This window comes from Anarhichas minor, unplaced genomic scaffold (genome assembly GCF_050575085.1).
Source record: "Anarhichas minor isolate MPS153535 unplaced genomic scaffold, ASM5057508v1 ptg000037l, whole genome shotgun sequence".
In the NCBI taxonomy this organism is placed as follows: Eukaryota; Metazoa; Chordata; class Actinopteri; order Perciformes; family Anarhichadidae; genus Anarhichas; species Anarhichas minor.
The window spans coordinates 2,680,489-2,703,209 of record NW_027466483.1 but is presented as its reverse complement, the minus strand read 5'-3'; the positions used below and the strand labels follow the sequence as shown (position 1 = coordinate 2,703,209).

Sequence of the window (22,721 nt, the reverse complement as noted above, 5' to 3'; positions counted from 1 at the left end):
AAACAAGTCTCTCCTGATTGAAATAAATTGAGTAATGACACACAAAACAGATGTCAGCTCATTTACTGGCATTAATTCATATTTGCATTACCATGACTTTTCTCACCCTCTGCGTCTGTTCTTGTCTCTGCGGTTGAACAGAGTGACAGTGACGGCAGCCTGTAACATGGACTTCAGCCGCTTTCCTCTGGATTCTCAGACCTGCTCACTGGAACTTGAGAGCTGTGAGTAAATGTTAATTTTATGGTTATTTTTTCTCTGTGTGTTACATAATGTAACAAAATACATTTTATTGTGCGCTCGTTACGGACTTGGGGGTGCTGTTTGCGCTGAGAGACAGTGTTGGGGCCCCAAATTTCCCGTTGTTTTCGTTGGTCCCGTTTCAGGTGCAGGTCTCTCTCATGGTGGAGAAACACCAAATCCATTGACGTACGAGAAGTCGAGCGGTTCTATTCAGTTTCTATGGAGAGCAGGAGATGCGGCCGTGCTTTGCATGATGGAAATGGCTCAGCTCAAGTTGATTGACCGTTCGCCGTATCTGAATTTGCCTTAGCATGACTCGACCTCAATTTTATGCAAATGAGGTCCATCCCATTGCAAGCCAGCAGGCTCATTAAGCTCAGATCAAATTGTCAAACTAGGCAGCGCTGATCCAATATGAATGAATATTCGGTTCATGCATTTCCTTTTTTTTTTCACCTCCCGTGTTTTCAGAATCATATGAAAACTGCTGCCAAAACCCCAGGCGGAGCTGATGGGGTGTGTTTGGGTTTTTTAATTAACTGTTTGAAAACTGGCACTTTGTGTAGATTTATCTTCAGGTTGAATTTCAGCTGTCCGTCGTTGCTTCACTGATGGAGGATAAGCTTTATTAAATGTTCTGAAACCAATTTTGAAAAATGAAATATATGTACTACAACAGTGTCAAAGAATAATATATAATGAAGCCAACATACATATTGATCAGTCAAAACAGCCACTCTCTTCATACACAGTATAGTCTACAAACAGTTGAGGAATGGTTGCTGCTGGCAAGTTCAATGTGATGAAACGTCGCAAAATAACCTGAAATCCATTTGTATTGAAATTGAAATTGAAAAAGGCTGTTTTCTGAATAAAAAAGAACCATAAACCAACCGATTTACCCTCCAAAGTACAAAGTAGGCCTATGTTCATTTGTTAAGTGCATCCTGCTCTCCTCCCCTCCTCAATTTGTTCATCTCACCTCTCCTCCCATCCCTTATCCTCTCTTCTCCTCCCCTCTATACCTTCTCGTCTAATCTCTTCTCATCTCACCCCCTTCCCCTGGCCTCTCCTCTCCTCTCCTCCCCTCTCGTCTACTCTCATCTCCACCTCCTCCCCTGTGCTCTCCCCTCCCTTGGCCTCTCCTCCCCTCTCCTCTCCTCAGCTCACACCACAGCAGGAGTCTCCCTGGAACATCTCCAGCTTTTTCTGTATTTTTCTCATGCTACATCCACACTACTCCGTTTTCAAACAAAAACGATCTCCGTCCACACGGTGTTTCAGCATCATTTTCGAATTGATCTCCGTCCAGACTAAAACGCCTGAAAAAGAATATCACGTGACTCTTCACGTACACTGGGCATGCGGGTGGGTGTCGGTGTAAACAGGAAGTAGATTGCTTGCTTAGTTAAAAAAATACTAGTAATAAAGTAGTCTTTAATAATGAAAGGTCGTGTTTGATACTTAAGATCTTCCTCTATGAACTCAAACAGACACAGTTCGTGGAAAGTTTTAGAAGTTTTATTTTTCATACTTAACGTTAGTTACAGCGCTGCGGGTCTTGCTCTATCTCTCTCTCTCTCTCTCTCTCTCACACATCAAATTCACTTTAAAATCAACACTTACACGTAAAGGTTTACTAGATTATGGGTCCATAAATCTGGTCAACACACGTCTCTCACTCGTTCCCTCGGTTTTGTTGTTGTCTGTTCTCACTCGTAGCTCTGCTGGTGGCTGAAGTCTCCGTCCTACTGGAGAGCAATTACTGTTTTGTTCCTTTACATTTTATCTGCGGAATTCACAATAGTTGTGCAGAACAAAATAAGCATTAATAAGAAAAGGAAAGTCCTCCGTTTTGTGTTCATCACAAATTCATTCAAACTTATCCGTCCTGCGGAGCGTTTTCAAACTTATCCGTTTTCAGTGCTCGAAAACGCCGGCGTAGTGTGGACGCTCAGTGTAAACGTAGCAAAACATATGCATTTTGAAATGGAAACGGAGTAATGTGGAGATGGCCTCAGATCCACGCTGAGCACAGCTTAATGGTGAGCTATGCCATAGTGAGGCTGGTTGCATTGAGATGTTTTAGTAGGGGCTCTAGTAGGGTTAGGGTAAAGCAGAGGTAGAATTAGAACTTAAATGCACTCTTTTAATGGTAACACTTTATGATAACATATATATAATTGGCTGAGTAGCATCACGTGAGATGGTTTACAATGCATGTAATTGGTCGGTGTGTACATTGTATCACAGCTGATAAGAGCCAACAACAATAACATTGTAATTACACAGTACACTATATATTAACAGTTTATGGTTGTACACATTATATAATTTGTAATACTATATTCAGTTTTCTGTGAATGATTGACACATAATTTGTAACTACGTTGTAACCGATGATTATAATGGCCACCCAAATAATGTTTAAAGATGCACTACACAGCCTTTATCAAAGTATTAGGCTATAAATCAGTTGCAACTTATTAATAACTATCCTGATGTTTATAAATGGTTTACAAACCAGTTATTAACCATTGTCAAAGTATTAACTATCTATCTTCATAGTGTATAGATGCTTTACAAAGTATATATTGACCATTTAAGGTATTACAATCATCAACTGAAACTTTATAAAAGCCATCCAGAAATATTTTTTAAAAGGGTTAAAAACCAATTATTAACCATTAACAAAGTGTTACAAACATCTGTTCCATCTATCTATGTAATGTTTACAGATTTTTTACAAAAGATCTGCTTATCATTAGCAAATACTTAATATAGTATATCAAATTTAATGATGTGTTCAACAATAAACTGTAAAAATAACAATTAATTTTCATTCCTTTGTTTCCTAACAATGAAATAAATATTAACAGAAGTTTAATTAACTTTGAATGTTTTAAAGAAGTGCTTATTCATCATCTCCCATCACGTTCACACATAAACACATAGCAACCATGGAAGACATGTGAGCAGGTCAAAATGGTATACACTTCTGATTATTGGGGGCATGTTTTTTGGTTTTTGATGATAATTCATCGTTGGAAGTGACTGCGCCTCTATTTGGTTGGGCGGTGTGGTGTTTTGCAGACGCCTACACGGATGAAGACCTGATGCTGTACTGGAAAAGCGGCGATGAGTCTCTCAGCACTGACGATCGCATCTCCTTGTCACAGTTCCTCATCCAGAAGTTCCATACCACGTCTCGCTTGGCCTTCTACAGCAGCACAGGTACACACACACACACACACACACACACACACACACACACACACACACACACACACACACACACACACACACACAGGACTAACTACATGCTGATATAAAATAATTAATAAATGATGCTTGTTAAACACTGTGCACAACATGATGATGTGAATAACAATTATTTTGTCCGAATGAATCACGGCTGCAGTCATCTCTGTCTTCAAGGCGAAGGCCTACAGACACCCAATAGGCTTCTTTGACCCCGTGACCTTTCCTCCAGCTCTACCTTCAGGACAGATGTTATATATTTAGCGCTGCTTTAACACTGCTGGCCAATGGAGTTTGAGTCAAGAGGAAAAGCCCTTTAGCAGCCGTTGGAATTATAATCAAGCAAAGAAGGAAATTAGGTGGCGTTATTGTTACAAGGTGCACGTATGGGGGGTCAGGGTGAATAGATGGGTCAACCAAATTACAAAACATACCACAATGTTTCCCTAACCTTAAAAAACGAACTTATTTTAACCCAAAGCGTGACCTTTACCTAAACCTAACCAAGTTATGGCCAAACCCAACCGAGACTGGAAGGCCCAGACAAATGATGTCCAGGGATTTAAAGGGTATTGGCACATGCACTCAATGACATGATGCAAAGTAAGTGAGTAAAGATTGATATACATATCCCTATTTTTCCAAACGAAACTGCTCCATATAAAAGCATCAAATTGATCAGTTAGGATAAGCAAGGGGATTGAAGAGAGTCTTGAAAGTCTTTTTTTTTTAATGTTACTTGAATTCGATGAATTCATTGTGAGAAGTAAACGTCTCTAAAGATAAGGGTCAGAGAGCAAATGCACAGTCTCCCATAAAAATACTTTAAATGACTGGATGTGATGAGTACAGAACTGTACTCACCACATCCAGCCGAATAGCTAAATAGTCCTTTATTGAGTATACTTTATATTGAAATGTAGACTCCACTTTTAGCCAATGGGAATATACCAACACCTGCTCCCTGCTGCAGCATTGTGTATCCCCTCCAGACAAACGAATACTCCTTGGTTTGGATTGCAGATGTTTCTTTATATATATCTATATACAGTTGTGTGAAAAAGTGTTTGCCCCCTTCCTGATTTCTTATTTGTTTGCATGTTTGTCACATTTAAATGTTTCAGATCATCAAACAAATTTAAATATTAGACAAAGATAACACACGTAAACACAAAATGCAGTTTTTAAATGAAGGTTTTTATTATTAAGGGGGAAAAAAAATCCAAACCTACATGGCCCTGTGTGAAAAAGTGATTGCCCCCTAAACCTAATAACTGGTTGGGCCACCCTTAGCAGCAACAACTGCAATCAAGCGTTTGCGATAACTGGCAATGAGTATTTTACAGCGCTGTAGAGGAATTTTGGCCTACTCATCTTTGCAGAATTGTTGTAATTCAGCCACATTGGAGGGTTTTCGAGCATGAACCGCCTTTTTAAGGTCATGCCACAGCATCTCAATCGGATTCAGGTCGGGACTTTGACTAGGCCACTCCAAAGTCTTCATTTTGTTTTTCTTAAGCCATTCAGAGGTGGACTTGCTGGTGTGTTTTGGATCATTGTCCTGCTGCAGAACCCAAGTGTGCTTCAGCTTGAGGTCACGAACAGATGGCCGGACATTCTCCTTCAGGATTTTTTGGTAGACAGCAGAATTCATGGTTCCATTTACCACAGCAAGTCTTCCAGGTCCTGAAGCAGCAAAACAGCCCCAGACCATCACACTACCACCACCATATTTTACTGTTGGTATGATGTTCCTTTTCTGAAATGCCGTGTTACTTTTACGCCAGATGTAATGGGACATACACCTTCCAAAAAGTTCAACTTTTGTCTCGTCAGTCCACAGAGTATTTTCCCAAAAGTCTTGGGGATCATCAAGATGTTTTCTGGCAAAACTGAGACGAGCCTTTATGTTCTTTTTGCTCAGAAGTGGTTTTCGTCTTGGAACTCTGCCATGCAGGCCATTTTTGCCCAGTCTCTTTCTTATGGTGGAGTCATGAACACTGACCTTAATTGAGGCAAGTGAGGCCTGCAGTTCTTTGGATGTTGTTCTGGGGTCTTTTCTGACCTCTTGGATGAGTCGTCGCTGCGCTCTTGGGGTAATTTTGGTCGGCCGGCCACTCCTGGGAAGGTTCACCACTGTTCCATGTTTTCGCCATTTGTGGATAATGGCTCTCACTGTGGTTCGCTGGAGTCCCAAAGCTTTAGAAATGGCTTTGTAACCTTTCCCAGACTGATAGATCTCAATTACTTTGTTTCTCATTTGTTCCTGAATTTCTTTGGATCGCAGCATGATGTCTAGCTTTTGAGGATCTTTTGGTCTACCTCACTTTGTCAGGCAGGTCCTATTTAAGTGATTTCTTGATTGAGAACAGGTGTGGCAGTAATCAGGCCTGGGTGTGGCTAGAGAAATTGAACTCAGCTTTCCAAAGATGTGATAAACCACAGTTAATTTATGTTTTAACAGGGGGGGGGCAATCACTTTTTCACACAGGGCCATGTAGGTTTGGATTTTCCCCCCCCCTAATAATAAAAACCTTCATTTAAAAACTGCATTTTGTGTTTACTTGTGTTATCTTTGTCTAATATTTAAATTTGTTTGATGATCTGAAACATTTAAGTGTGACAAACATGCAAAAAAATAAGAAATCAGGAAGGGGGCAAACACTTTTTCACACAACTGTATATATATATAGATATATATCTATATATCTATATCTATATATATATAGATATATATATATATATATATATATATATATATATATACAGTGGGGAAAAAAAGTATTTAGTCAGCCACCAATTGTGCAAGTTCTCCCACTTAAAAAGATGAGAGATGCCTGTAATTTTCATCATAGGTACACTTTAACTATGAGAGACAGAATGGGGGGAAATAATCCAGGAAATCACATTGTAGGATTTTTAATGAATTAATTGGTAAATTCCTCGGTAAAGTATTTGGTCACCTACAAACAAGCAAGATTTCTGGCTCTTACAGACCTGTAACTTCTTCTTTAAGAGGCTCCTCTGTCCTCCACTCGTTACCTGTATTAATAGCACCTGTTTGAACTCGTTCAGTATAAAAGACACCTATCCACAACCTCAAACAGTCACACTCCAAACTCCACTATGGCCAAGACCAAAGAGCTGTCAAAGGACACCAGAAACAAAATTGTAGACCTGCACCAGGCTGGGAAGACTGAATCTGCAATAGGTAAGCAGCTTGGTGTGAAGAAATCAACTGTGGGAGCAATTATTAGAAAATGGAAGACATACAAGACCACTGATAGTCTCCCTCGATCTGGGGCTCCACGCAAGATCTCACCCCGTGGGGTCAAAATGATCACAAGAACGGTGAACAAAAATCCCAGAACCACACGGGGGGACCTAGTGAATGACCTGCAGAGAGCTGGGACCAAAGTAACAAAGGCTACCATCAGTAACACACTACGCCGCCAGGGACTCAAATCCTGCAGTGCCAGACGTGTCCCCCCGCTTAAGCCAGTACATGTCCAGGCCCGTCTGAAGTTTGCTAGAGAGCATTTGGATGATCCAGAAGAGGATTGGGAGAATGTCATATGGTCAGATGAAACCAAAATAGAACTTTTTGGTAAAAACTCAACTCGTCGTGTTTGGAGGAGAAAGAATGCCGAGTTGCATCCAAAGAACACCATACCTACTGTAAAGCATGGGGGTGGAAACATCATGCTTTGGGGCTGTTTTTCTGCAAGGGGACCAGGACGACTGATCCGTGTAAAGGAAAGAATGAATGGGGCCATGTATCGTGAGATTTTGAGTGGAAACCTCCTTCCATCAGAAAGGGCATTGAAGATGAAACGTGGCTGGGTCTTTCAGCATGACAATGATCCCAAACACACCGCCCGGGCAACGAAGGAGTGGCTTCGTAAGAAGCATTTCAAGGTCCTGGAGTGGCCTAGCCAGTCTCCAGATCTCAACCCCATAGAAAATCTGTGGAGGGAGTTGAAAGTCCGTGTTGCCCAGCGACAGCCCCAAAACATCACTGCTCTAGAGAAGATCTGCATGGAGGAATGGGCCAAAATACCAGCAACAGTGTGTGAAAAGCTTGTGAAGACTTACAGAAAACGTTTGACCTCTGTCATTGCCAACAAAGGGTATATAACAAAGTATTGAGATGAACTTTTGTTATTGACCAAATACTTATTTTCCACCATAATTTGCAAATAAAGTCTTTAAAAATCAGACAATGTGATTTTCTGGATTTTTTTTCTCATTCTGTCTCTCATAGTTGAGGTATACCTATGATGAAAATTACAGGCCTCTCTCATCTTTTTAAGTGGGAGAACTTGCACAATTGGTGGCTGACTAAATACTTTTTTTCCCCACTGTATATATATATATATATATATATATATATGGACTAATTCAGACAAAAATCCAATGTGTCACCTACATTTGGTGTATACTTTTTATATATTAGAGGTCGAAGGTCATAGATCTGGCTCCAGCACATTTTCAGGACTCTTTGCGGTTTGACATCATTACATCATTAAATTAATCACATTTTATACTAATAATAAGGATTCTACATACTCTGTTTAGGGTGATATTAGGGCTGAGTTTTGGTACGACTGGTCCTGAGATACAGAGGTCGCCACTCAATATATTTCGATGTTGTAAGCAAGGCAATAATTGTGTTTTTTCAAATCTCATTTTAAGGAAAACGTCGTACTATAAACCATCGTATGCATTAAAGAGTAAAAAAAGGTTGAATCTACTTTATGCAATCAGAACAGTGGGATATGCATATACATGTATCACAGTCCCTGGAACATCCAGCCTCATAGTTCGACTTTGAGAGGGAGCATACACTGAGAGGGCACAAGTCTTTGCAAATGAAATCCCTAGTTAGTAAGCACATGTCTTAAATGTAGAAAATCAAACCTCATGTGTGAAATGTGAAACGTTTTGTATGAACCTGTTTCTACACTGTTAAATCTTTGAGCGTCTCCTGCTGTGATTTCAGGCTGGTACAATCGTCTCTACATCAACTTCACGCTGAGACGCCACATCTTCTTCTTCCTGCTGCAGACATACTTTCCCGCCACGCTTATGGTGATGCTCTCGTGGGTGTCATTCTGGATCGACCGCCGGGCTGTGCCGGCCAGAGTGTCCCTGGGTGAGAAAAATAAACTCCGGTCAAATGTCCTTTTTTAATTTATTTGTTTTTATTATTTAACCTTAATTTATATTATAGACATGGGGTCTCAATCTCAAGAGAGACCTAGTTAGGACACAACAGCAATATGACACAAACTTACAGACAGACACGACCTTCATACAAAATAGAACACAAATCATAAAAGTGACATGTAAAAAACTGTTAGACTCTCCTCAAACGTGCAGTCATTATTTACTTTTGTTGTACATACCTTGTCTAACGAGGGATGAGGACAAAAAGCGGTCTGAGAACAACTCATAATAATTCATGTTCATGCAAAAATGAATCATATGGGACTACTATTCTTTAATTTATGGGCTATTTGGGATTTGTGGGGTAATGCATAGCCTTTATTTGAAAAAAAAGTGGCATTTGAATACTGATTTCAACGTCAATTACCTTGGCAACAGTTGGAGCTTCAGAGCATTCGGGTCAGTTTTATTATTTTCATAAATTGTGAAAAGGGTGGGACCTAAAACTGAACCTTGTGGGACACCTTTGGGGAAATTAAGAAAGCTGGAGGAGAGACCACTGAACTGCACACATTGCTTATGATTGGAAGGGTAATTTGAGAATGAACCTGCAGCTTGATTTGACAGGCCTGTATCTGATGATCTCTGGCGTAATGAATAAAAAGGGCAGTGCAATAGTTCTTGGCGTCCAAGGCTTCCACAATGTCATTTACTACTTCAAATGCAGCAGATATTGTGTTGTGCTGCTAACTAAATCCAGACTGATGAGAAAATAAAATGTTCAAGCACATGTATCCCTTAGTTTGGTCATTCACCAGCCTTTCACAGACCTGAAATCAAATCGAGAGCTTGTAAATGGGACTATGGGATCTCCGACAGTTTTCCAGTCATCAGGTATGACATTGTCTTGTATAGAGAGATTACAAACGTGTGCCACTGGTTCAGTTATAATATCTGCAGTCAGTTGTAAGAAGATAGTGGGGATATTGTTAGGGCCGGTCGATGTAGAGGGTCTAGATCCTTTAAGGCCGTTACAAACGTCCCTCAGAAAGAAATGTGTAAAAGAGAAAGTGTATACTATTGGAGGTATGACTTGCAGTCAACAACAATATTGGGAGGCAAGAGTTGGCAGACAGAAACTTTATAGTATGCCAAAAAACTTCCTAGGGTTACTTGAACTGTGGTAAATAATAATTGCTTTTGACTTTTTTAATGGAAGCAGTGCAGCAATTACGCAGTTGGAAATGAAGCCAGTTTGTTCATCAAATAACTAAAACAAGCAAGGTCCAAAGACCAATCAATAAAACACAGTCCCATTTCTAATGAATGAAATCATAAAGGAAGGCTCGCTACAGTAATTGAGATTCCTGTTCAGAACAATGCGAGGCTTTGCCAATGACACAGTGATGGCTTAGAGCGTATTGACAAATGAAAAGATTGATAAGCGTTGATTCGTCTAGACGTCTGTGTTTGAGACGCGCGGGGCTTTCAATGACTTGTGTCAAGTTAAAAGACAGACATTGAGCTTTAAACATCATCTGGTGAAAAGACAATCCCAGGATGATTTCCTTTAAATGCAATTGAGATTAGATCTGCGTTAAAGAAGAAAAATATGTCTTTGGTAGCAGAAGAAGGAGCTTTAACGAGATTGTGCGTGCCTGAGGAAAATCTGTCTGTGAAAAGATGAAAGCTGGCTCCACCAGAACACACACATGCACACACAAACCTCCCACTCTCACTTTTCTTTTAAGTTATTTTCTGTATTGGGGCTGTTGCTGTGCTTGTTGTACAGGCGTCAGTTTTTTACCCCTCGCTGAGATCCTCTCAAGGCTCATGTCATCGCTCTTGTTAAATTCAGCTGATAGAATGGGATAGTTTTACAAGACCCCTTTTTATATCTGTACTGCAGTCTGTGTTGTTTTTTTCTCTTTGGTTATTGCCAATATAGAATTATATCCTAATCCCAATTAGATCTCAATCCCACATACACCGTCCTGCTGCCAAAAATCACTAGAGTACTAAATGAGTATTAATCTGCCGCTGAAAATAGTCCCCAACAAATGCTCTATTTTCTCCGGCTACAAACTACAGGGACTTGCTCTTTGAGGAGTTTTTTCTTTTTAATTGAAACTGTATATTTGTTAAATGTTTTTAAAGATGTATGTATTCAATAGGAACCAATAGGCTTGGAGCTCAGAGCCACATACAGAGTAGGAGAGTCAGAAGGAGACGTATTATTGTGTTTTGTCTTTTCATCAAATCTGTTGAAAATTGAAAAATAAAGTACACTTGACTTACTTGTAACTACAGTAAGTAATTTCTACACTGTGGTTTAACTGCTTTTACTTTAGTAAAAGCTCTTAACTGATACCATCTCATCTGCACCTCTTAACAACCGTGCTGACTGGGTCCTTCACAGAGTATTCATTGCAGGCTGTTGGACCACATTGCATCACACTGTATAAGTGGTCATGTTATTGCTCCAGCTGCCCAACACTGGGTCTACTTCCTGATCCAGAGCAAACCATTAAACTATACTGTGAAAGTAAAAATAGACAAACTCAGTTTCAAACACATTTCCAACCTGCAGTTCACTTTAGTATAACTAGAATGTTGTGTATCTTGTGTCCAGGCATCACTACAGTGCTGACCATGTCCACCATCATCACCGGAGTGAATGCATCCATGCCCCGGGTGTCCTACATCAAGGCGGTGGACATTTACCTTTGGGTCAGCTTCGTCTTTGTCTTCTTGTCTGTGTTGGAGTACGCCGCCGTCAACTACCTGTCCACCGTCCAGGACCGCCGGGAGCGCAAGATGCGAGAGCGGGCACGTTCTCAGGTTTGATTCTGCTCTGACAAAAAAAAGGGCATGCATTATAAAAAAAAGCATCCTTCTCCCCGTTCATGAGCCACAGTCCCTTTAGCTGTTCCGAGAACTCCGAAAGCTCCAGCCACTCTCACTGACTCTGCAATTTCACCTACATCAACATCTCATGCCAGAAATACAGTACGTTCAACACTTCTGTTCTTTTCAGTTAGCCTGTTGAACTAGAATAACTGGATCTGGTTTGGGTTGAATAGAGGAACTCACTCAACACATACGTATTGTTAAAAATCTCCAAAACACAAAGAAGCAAAATAGTAAAAGCAGAACAAAACCCCTAAAAAGGTAGCTTAAACATTAGAGCACCCTGAACAATCCTCACTTAGACTTTATACACGGTTTGGCTAATGGACTTCCACAACTTTTCTAATACTTTTCATGACCCGAGTCTGTGTTTGCATTACAAGTAGTTATGATGTGGTGTTAAAACTAACCACAATACCAAAGTACCATTGTATAGAGCAGAGGTAGCCAACACGGTGCCCGCGGGCACCCTGTCGCCCGCAGGGACCATGTGAGTCGCCCGCAAGACATGTTCTAAAAATAGCACTAGTCATTATGGAGCTCCATCTAAAATTGTAGTTGCTGTTCTTTTTTAATCAAAAACGCTTGCAGAGAGTTAAGAGAGTCGGGTACCCGGGGGCGCACGGCGGACAGCCAGGACGAGGCTGCCGCACCGCACTAGGTTTTCAGGTTCTGAATGGCGGGCACATCCCGTTGGTGCCAGACGCGAGCCGCGAGCGCACCCCGTCGTCAGGTCCGTAAATCCTCGGAACAGGCCGCAGGGCAACAACTCAGGGGTGGCGGGGGTAGAGGTGAGGCAACGCAATCCGACAGAAAAGGCCCAGACTAGAGGTTTGAACGCGGGCGCCCGAAGACGCTCGCGCGCCTCGGAGGGTTGGATCCCCCGCTCGGCTATAGACGAGACTGTTTACTAGTTTCTTCGTTGAGAAAAAGGTACCATTGGAAAAGCTGGAGTCGGTGACAACAGACGGGGCTCCCGCGATGACGGGCCGGCATGCAGGCTTCATTGCGCAATGCAAAGGTGACCCAGACTTCGCAACATTTCTACATTACCACTGGATCATTCACCAGCAGGCGCTATGTGCAAAAGTAACCGTCTTTAATCATGTGATGATACAAAAATATCAGAGATGTGATACCTCTGACTTTCAAATGTTGAAACAGATTAACGGAAATAAAAGTTGCATGTTTAAATATGTATGTGTAGCTATACCATCATTGTTGTGGAAATCATTCTTAATAATTATTGTGAGGAATAATTAACTGACATGTGATCAAACAGTCTCTTCACATATATTATTATTATTAAGGTGATCTGTGCAATTTTGTTATTCAGGAAATAAGTAGCCCTTCTTACTACTCGGTACCCTTGAAGTAGCTCTCAGTTTAAAAAAGGTTGGTGACCCCTGGTATAGAGTAACAAAGTTATAATTCAGCATTATCTTTTATCCACATCTTATATCACATCATATTATCATTGTGGAGCCGTTTATTGTACTTGAAGTGCATGTTTGTGTTTTTCACCTGACTGTGACTTTTGAGTCACAGTCAGATTAAAAGTAGTTCACTAGTTTAGGACCCCGCCTCAGCCGAGGGCGAACCTACGTAGATTATTTGGAGCGTTGAGGAATGGTTGGTGGAGATTAGCCAGTAGCGGTTTGGGGGAGGCTTAGTTGAGGATCCACTGCGGCTCCCGGGCCTTGCAGATCCTCAAAATATGTCCTCCTGGGAAGCAGGGTTACCTGCCCGTGCGCGGGTCGATGAAGCTGGCGAGTGTAAGTTGGTAGGCGTGGGAAGGTAGGTTATCGACGGTGGAGTTCTGCTGATCGATGGTCGGCAAAATCGAGTAAGGATTTATGGGTTTAAAGACGGCGTTGGATATGGCGGAACGTCAGAGGGAGCGGCATCGTTGTGTTGACCAATTGTGTGGGTCCATCGCTGGAAGTGGACGGCGTGGGGGCACTGGCATCCCGGTGCCAAGTGTCCCGGCTACGGCAACTTGCTGTGGTTGCTGGAAGTAGGAGGTGGTGGGAACTAGCATCCCGGTGCCAGGTGTCCTGGTTACGGCAACTTGCTTTGTTTTCTGGAAGTAGGCGGCGGGGGGCACTGGCATCTCGGCTAAGGCGACTTGCTGTGTTTGCTGGAGGTAGGCGGCGGAGGGCGCTGGCATCCCGGTGACGGGTGCCCGGGCTAGCAACTTGCTGTGGTTGCTGGAAGTAAGTGTCGGGGGGCACTGGCATCTCTGGTGCCAGGTTCCCTGGCTGGAGAGGGCTGCTGTAGTAGGCCGCGGACGTTTGGCTGATGTGGCTGCTTGGAATGGAAAACTGGGGTGCCGGGTTCCCATCCCACTCGCTGCTACCGTGGAGCAGTCGCTAGGAACATGGGAAGCTGTATGACCGATAAATGAGCAGGAACAGTTCTCTTGAATGAGTATTAAGGGTTTTAAACTTGTAATCTACGACGAGTGTTGTAGACGGCTTGGTAGCTATGCTCGTTAAACGTGGCTGAATGGACGGTTCTCAATTTGTCCGGAGATGACCACGAATTGCTGCGGGCGCCATATGTTTCTGTATCGTCGTGTCGGCTTACGTAGCCACGTTGCGTAGGTTATATTTATGTGTTACGTAGCGGCAAAGGCACAAATTGGATGAGCGAACGATTGGATTTGAGTCAGGTGGAGACGAACAGCACCGTAGATTAATGGTTCCATTCCGGTTTGGATGTCGTATAATGTTTCATTAGAGAGTCCTCTAAGGGCAGATGTCCCACTACGGTGTTGCGTTGTTGCTTGCTGCGTTGCGTTGCTGCGTTGCTGCGTTCCGTTGTTACATTGCATTGCTATGTTCCGTTTTATGTTCCGTTCTTCCGTGTTGTCACGCTACGCCGTCACGCTACGCCGTCACGCTATGTCGTCACGCTACGTCGTCACGTTATGTTATCACGCTACGTCGTCATGCTACGTCGTCATGCTACGTCGTCACGCTACGTTGCGTTGTCGTGTAGTGTTGAATTTGTTATGTTATGTTGATTCGTTACGTTGTTCGGTAACGTGCACTGGTTGAGCGAGCGAGGACGGATGGTAGCATTAGCTTGGTATCGTGCATGCTATGTACTATATCGCGGAGTTTGGCGTGCGCTTAGAGAGGGGGACAGAGGAAAGAAGACCTGGCAACCCGGTGCCTGGGTATAGGCAAAAGAAGGGTGGTGTAAGCGAACAGCGAAGGGCCGGACGGGTAAATCCGGCCAGAAGGTGGGATGGAATACTGTGGAAATTGAAAGGAGGAAGAGAGAGTTGGCATCTCGTTGCCGCTATGGAAAGTTGAGTTTGCCTGAGGTAGTGGAGGGGGATGAGAGGTGACGCGCTTCAACCTGGCAACCCGGAACTTTGTGGGTGGGAGGGCGGAGCTTGGGGGTGCGTGGTGGCGTCACGTCGTTGGCGTTACGCCGGTGTGTTTTGGATGTAGGTATGTTTGTTTTTATTTTGTTTTTCCTGGCGTGACTTTTGGAAAGTTGTGAGGAGTTGGCACAGTTTTTCTTTGTTGTCGGAGCGGTGGTGAGGAATCCCTTTCGATGCTCTCAGCAGGCGGACTATGGTCCAGTCGGAGATCTTAGCTGGTGCGTCTTCGATGGGGGACCTGGCTGGAGTGCGGGAGCGGTGGCGGCGGCTTTGAGCGCGGCGTGCCGGGTAGCCGGATTCGTCGGAGACTCGTTCCCGTGAGCTGGGTCTGGAGCGAGCGAAGAAGGGGAGAGCTGGATTTACGTTTCCGTTGTATACGTCTGGAGTGGCAGGTCTCCCTCTGTCACCGAGATGTGAGTTATTGGAGGACGGCCGTGGGTCTGAATCTTCGTATTGTCGGATTCTGGCGGGTGGATGCAGCTAGTCGGCGTGGTGGAGATCGGCGGGTTTGGCTGCCTGGACCCTCTCGATGGCGGTTGGCGGCGTCTCGTGGGAGGCAGGTCGAGTGCTTCCCTGGGCTGTACGGGTGGCCTCTGGGGAGGCGAACTGGTCGTCGTCGCCAGATGGGCTGATGAACAGCAGGTCCATGTTGGCGAGGTAAGGTTTTTTATTTTTTTTTCTGCGTGGTGTTCCGGTTGCGAGTGCGGAAAGCGTGAGCAAGCTGAGGCTTAGTCAAGAGGTAATGCTGACCTTTATGAAAGTCAGGTCACCACAGTTAAATCTGATTATCCCCTGGAGACCATGAATATTCATAACAAATATTATGGTATTATTGCCTATAGTTGTTGCGAAATCTCGTTCTGGACCAGAGTGTTGGAGCAACCATCAAATTAACAATCAGCCACGACTTGCATGACAAAAAGGGTTTTAGCATGTTACATTACATTACAGTCATTTAGCAGACGCTTTTATCCAAAGCGACTTACAATTCAGATTTCTAAACCGTAGGCACAGCTACAGGAGCAATTTTTGGGGTTAAGTGTCTTGCTCAAGGACACATAGACATGCGACTAGCAGAGCCGGAGCCGGGGATTGAACCGCTGACCCTCTGATTGAAAGACGGCCCTGCTATTCACTTAGCCACAGTCGCCCCCATGTATCACCAAATGAAACCATCTAGGACACAAATGGGTTTGATTACTTATTTTAACACTTACCTGATAATCCCCACAACATTTGTTTAAAAAAAATCCCTTGTATCACAATAATGATTTAATTGGATGTTTCTTCCCTGCCAGTCACTGCCCTGCACCTGCGGGATCTCCCAGACGCGAACCATGACCATGTTGGATGGCACCTACAGCGAGGCCGACACCAACAGCCTGGCCGGCTACACTGAGGAACCGATGGAGCCGGAGGAGGAGCAGGAAGAACTGCATGAGGTTCCGGAGAAGCCCGAACACATGGTGGTCCATCTGTCAGTGAGCAGCGAGTCCACCACCACCAAGAAGAAGAAGAGCCTGCGTGCCCTCAACATCATCCAGAACACGCACGCCATTGACAAATACTCCCGGATGATTTTCCCTGGTTCCTACATCTTTTTCAACATTATCTACTGGTCCGTCTACTGCTGAAAGACGCTCCTGGGTCTGGACTGAAACCAGAGAGATTAACAAACAGACTGCATCAGAATGGGACACTAACTCAAAGCGTGCTGTTGTGCTGGATGTCTGGTTCTGCAAAGTGCAAGTTCTACAAAAAATTTAGCATTGAGACTCTGTGATTGATTGAGCATTGATTTGATTTCGTTTTTTTTCCTCATGCAGCAATTTGAATGTTCATTAACACTCTAACTATAAACAAAGAAAATAGTCATTTGAATGCTGTTTTCAAACTACTGATGCTGATGAGTCTTTTTCACCTTCATTACCTGTCAAGTGCTGTTGAAAAGCTCCTCATTACGACTGTTCCTGCCAACTTTGGTAGGAGAAAAAGTTCATTTTTGTATTTGAGTCTTACGAGTGATAGAAAGTTAATATCTGTGAGATACTTAATTGACAGGTCTCTTTACATTTATTTGTTTATAATGATTGTCAAGCTGTGAATCATCATGATTATTATTCTACTGTCCGTCAGTCATGACTTCATTTTAAACAGCGATGACGCCTGAATTTCTAGTATGTCTAGTATAACACATTCTGACCATATTCTTTAAGCCTGTTATCTAAATAAGATAATGGAGGCTGTATTTTGTGGTGCTTTTAGCTTAATGTTAATGCCAACATGCTAACATGGTCATGTTAACAGTAGGACGATGTTTAGCAGGTAACATTTACCATGCCCACCATCTTGGTTTGGCATGCAAACATTAGCTAGTACAGCTGAGGCTGACGGGAATGTCATTAGTTTTGCTGGTATTTGGTCATAAACCAAAGTACTGTGACTGGATTGAAACTGGATGATGATGGTGCCAGGTGAAAACTCTGGATAACCAAAGGTATTACAATTCATTCCTTGGAGAACATGAATGTGTGTACCAAAGTTAATGGTAATCAATCCCATAGTTGTTGATATATTTCACTCAAAACCAAAAAGGTCAACCTCATGGTGGCACTAGAGGCAGATCAAGTCCGACCATCACCAAAGCCACTAGGATTCACCATCTGGAGGAAATATATGTCTGTAGAATTGCAAGACAATCCATCTAATATTCTCCAGAATATGTCAGTTTGGACCAAAGTAACCACCCCTGAACCTTCTCTGGAGCTCCACTGCTAGCATGGATACAAACTGTTTTCTAGTGATGACTTTAATGTATCTTTTTCTGTACAGGCTTCAGTACTCCGTGGTCAGTCGGAGTGAATTTCATCAATGAGTCTTTTCTCTCTGTCGTGACATTTAAGTGATGTCCATCCAAATGTAGCCCAAATTTTAACCGAATTTCCAGAAAAGCGTTATTTGTCATGTGAATATTCAACACATTCTCACTTCCAACTTGTCAAATATGGCAGCAGTGGCCCTAAGCTACAGACTATGATGCTCTACGTACCCCTCTAGCGTCAGGTTTGGACGTGTCAGGGAGGGAGTGTCAATATACGCTCATAACATGCAGAGTATCTTTTCAAAATCAGAACAACTTAGATTAAGGAAATGAGCATGGTTTACATTATGTGACTGACTTAACACTCACGTGACAACCGAGTGATAACTCACGATAGTAACGACTTATGACCCCGATCAGACACGTCTGAAACACGTCGCTAGAAATGCAACCCCCACAAAACCATTGTTGTTATATGGTACAGCGCGCCTGGCGTGCACACCTCGCTTGCGCCACGGATCATATTTTTTTCGCGTTTTTAGACCCGCATAAAAGTTTTTTTAGTCTCAACTTTTCAGCACCAGGCGCGGAGTCATCAAATCAAGCAAAAGGCGAGCTGCAGTACTTTACCACTGCCTTTCTGTTTTGATGCCGGTAGATGTGGTAGGAACAGACAAAGGCAAATGCAGATCCAAGGTTGATAAAAGTGTTTTTTAATTACAATGATCATTTCTCCCCTCCTCTTCATCCAACAGCAGAGCCAGAGCAGACCTTGACATCTGCTCGAAACCAATTTTTTTTCCACGTTAATTACATTTGGCCTGGTTGAGCACGCGGCCCAGCTCCACAGGCTGTTCAGCCTAATGACTCATGGTAGAAACAACTCACGTGACTAATGACTGAGAATAGTCACGACTCATGTGACTATCGACTCACGTGACTAATGACTCATGTTAGAAACGTCTCACGTGACTAATGACTCATGTGACTAATGACTCAGGATAGTAACGACTCACGTGACCAGCGACTCACTTGACTAATGACTCATGATAGAAATGACTCACATGACAAGTGACTCACGTAAGTTAAGCGAGCAACGATACTAACAACTCCAGTGACTAACGACTGAAGTGACAAAATAAGTCAACGATGACGTTTAGTCTCACACAGAACACAAACAGCGGTCTCCTGGGTAAAAGACCTGTTTTTGTATGACCCATCCACCAACACTCCCACCTACACACCTCAAGCGTATTAGGCACTGAACGAGCTGTGGTATTTGATGTGTTGGGAGTGAGAAAGGGTTGTTAAATAGGTGGGTACTAAGCCTCATGTCTATTGGCATTAAACCAGAAGAAGATGGCTTAACATGATATAATTAGAGGAGCCCTGGTCCAACCTCAAACGTTGGAAAAACCATATGGGAAATGGAACAATTCTATTTGCTTTATGTATTAATTTGAAGAACATTGCAATCTCCTTATCGCTCCACGTGGGTTTTTGTGGTTTAATTGATAAGGCAGGTGGATGGAAGCACAGCTGAGAAAGAAAATAAATATCTTCAGATAAAGTAATTTTAGGGTATCTATCTTCAGCACCACAACACAATTTAATCTCTTGGTGAAATTTGAAATTCAAGTAATGTTCTTGAGATAACAAACCTAAAAAAATATATTCAGATCATGTCTTTTTTACTGGTTTTGTATTGTGCTGTTCTGATGCTGTTCTGATTTTATGATGATTCTCTAAAGACTACAATGACTTTTTGGTAAACTTTTGTAGCCAGGTAATTTTCACAACACAACACTGAATTACTTAAAGGGTCATCTTATTTATTGTGAAATTTATAAGTACTGGAGATGACTGTGGTGATATATGTGTTATAATATCTAAAAGGTTTATTGGCCAGTGGGACATTTTCTCCTCAGGTCACTGTAGTCACTTGTCCTCGTGAGCAAACAGAATGAACAAAAGCTGGCTTAATAAAAATGAACTCACTATTGAATGCAGCCAATTACTCAACATCATTTCAGAGGGATCTTGTCTGTGAAATAAAGGTTAAGCGCACTATTTGGTTAAAATGTATTTGTATAGCACTTTTTAAAAAACAACAAAGGTTGCCCAAAGTGCTGCACATACAGTAGATAAGCAGTCATACAATCAAAGACTGGATTAATAACAGTAAGTGACATTAAAATCAAGACAAACTGACACAAATCACACAAAAGTGCCGTGTTCAGATCAAAGGTGATAGGCCAGTGAAAGTAAATAGGTTTTTAAACGACTGTTAAGCATTGGTAAGGTGGATGACAACCTAACATGAAGGGGAAGGTTGTTCCAGAGCTTAGGGGCAGCAACAGAGAAGGACCGGTCGGCCCGGGTTGTCATTTTTGTTTTTGGAACAACTAAAAGCTGTTGGCGGAGAGATCTTAGTGAGCGAGGTGGTATAGGGCTGCAGCAGGTCAGACAGATAGACTGGGGCGGCACCATTTAAACACTTAAAAACAAATAACATTTTAAAATTAATTCTGTACTCTACAGGTAGCCAATGAAGGGATTTTAAGATCTGTGAAATGTGTTCACGCCTGCGTGTACCAGTTAAAAGTCTCACTGCTGAGTTCTGCACCAACTGAAGGCGTGATAGTAGTGTTTTGCCGATTCCAGCAGACAAAAAATTACAGTAGTCCAGCCTGGAGGTGATAAAAGCATGAATACCTTTCTCCAGGTCTTTTGAGGATAGAAAGGCTTTGACTTTAGCTAAGAGTCTTAGCTGAAAGAAGCTGACTTTGACCACGGACGCAACTTGGAGGTCCAATATAAAAGAGGAGTCCAAGATCACGCCCAGATTTTTTACATGGAATTTGCAGTGGGTTGCCATGGGGCCAAGACACAATGAGGGATTGTTCGGTATAGCAGCTGAAAGGCGAGAGGGATTTATTAGCATGATCTCTGTTTTACATTCATTGAGTCATAGAAAAGTTTGCGAGAGCCAGTTTTTGACATCAGCCAGGCAGCACATTAAAGAATTTATTGAGGCAGTTCCAGGTTTGAGAGGAAGGTATATTTGAATGTCGTCGGCATAGAGGTGATAAGAAATGAGGTGATAAGAAAATGGATCCAAGAGGCAGCATGTACAGTGTGAACAGTAGTGGGCCCAAAATGGACCCCTGCGGTACCCCACAGGTCAGGGGGGCCGGTTGAGAGGAGCAGTTGCCCATGTTGACAGAGAATGATCTGTCGGTCAGGTAGGACTTAAAACATTGTAGGGCAGTACCTCGGATGCCGACGGAGTGCTCAAGTCGGGAGATTAAAATGTCGTGGTCCACAGTGTCAAAAGCAGCAGAGAGATCAAGTAAAAGCAAAATGGCGGGATCTCCAGCATCAGCAATGAGTAAAAGGTCGTTAAAAACTTTTAAAAGGGCAGATTCAGTGCTGTGAGACGTTCTAAAACCAGATTGAAAAACATCACAGATGTCGTTTAAGCTGATAAAAGATTGAAGCTGTTGAAATACAACTTTCTCAAAGATTTTTGACAGAAAAGGCAAAGTGGATATTGGTCTGTAATTTGATGGGTCAGAGGGTTCCAGATTAGGTTTCTTGATGAGAGGAATTACTGTTGCATGTTTAAAACAGACAGCTGTTTATGATTGACAGTATACATGGTCCAATTTCAACAAAAACCTGCTTAAAGAGACCTGAGGGGATGATGTCAGAGTTGCAAATTGTAGTTTTTAGTTGATCAACAATTTTAGTGAAAGCTGGGAGGGGAAAAGGCTTTAAATGGTCCAACACAGCAGAAGAAGTGGGAGAGTTACTTGGATCAATGTAGTGGGATGTAACACCAGACCTAAATTCTGAGATTTTGTCCTGGAAGAACCTAAGAAAGGTGTCGCACTGTGTCGGAGACATACTTAAACACGTTGTGATCGGGGGGTTGATAACAGAGTTAATGGTGTTGAAGAGAATTGTTGGCCTGTGGCAGTGATTTGCAATTAAGTCAGAGAAGTAGCTATTTCTAGCTGACTTAACTGCATCCTGGTAGTTAGTGAGTGAGTTCTTTAAGATTTCAAAGGACATATGGAGCTTGTCTTTCTTCCATTTTCTCTCAGCCCTCCTGCACTTTTGCCCGAGCGGCTTCATTTAACCAGGGTTGAGGCTTCAGTTTGGGGCAGTATGACCTCAGGGGGACACTGTCAAGAATTGCATGGCAGGTGGAGTTAAATTTTGTTAAAAGATCCTCTGGAGGAAAGTGCAATTGGGTGATTTAAAAACAGTGGCGTGTCTCTGAAAGCATTTAAAAACCATTGTGCAGTACTGGAGGTGATAAAAGGAGAGCAAGGGACAGGTGGGGGAGTGTCTGAGCCAGCAGTAACCGCTTCAAAGATGACAGGCTTGTGGTCCGAGAACGTTGCTTCACATTTCACTGATGTTTACAGAAACACCAAAAGATAAAACAAGGTCCAATGTATGACCATGTACATGAGTGGGACCAGAGACTAGCTGCTCAAGATTAAAAGAGTCAATCAGGTTTAAAAAGTCATTCACCATTGGCTTAAAAGAACAACACACGTGAATATTAAAATCACCAAAAATTAAAATACTATCATATTTTGGGAAGATTTCAGCTAATAATTCAGAAAACTCCAGGATAAAAGCACCATTGGGTTTAGGAGGCCGATAGACAAGTGCACATAAAGTTCTGGTGGACTGTGGAAACTCAAAGAGTTGAAGCTCAAAGCTGGAGAATGGATCAATTTTAACCTGGTGGCAACAGAGACAGCTCCTAAAGACTGTGGCAAGCCCACCACCTCTACCAGTCAGCCTGGGAGAGTTAATGTATCCACAGTCAGTAGGGACAAGCTCTGAGAAGGCACTGTGTTCGTCTCTAAGCCAGGTTTCTGTCAGACACAGAACATCCAA

General features: G+C 42.7%; 1 protein-coding gene across 1 annotated transcript in view; it reads left to right on the top strand.

The window, feature by feature from the left end:
- The window catches only part of gabrr2a (gamma-aminobutyric acid type A receptor subunit rho2a), a 78,511-nt gene extending 61,897 nt beyond the window's left edge, over positions 1-16,614 (top strand). Inside the window, exons 5-9 of the mRNA XM_076107028.1 lie at positions 142-224; positions 3,337-3,477; positions 8,507-8,659; positions 11,306-11,514; positions 16,279-16,614. Of these exons, the coding sequence (XP_075963143.1) occupies positions 142-224; positions 3,337-3,477; positions 8,507-8,659; positions 11,306-11,514; positions 16,279-16,614 (922 nt within the window). The remainder of the gene's footprint in view (positions 1-141; positions 225-3,336; positions 3,478-8,506; positions 8,660-11,305; positions 11,515-16,278) is intronic.
- Positions 16,615-22,721: the final 6,107 nt, after the last annotated feature.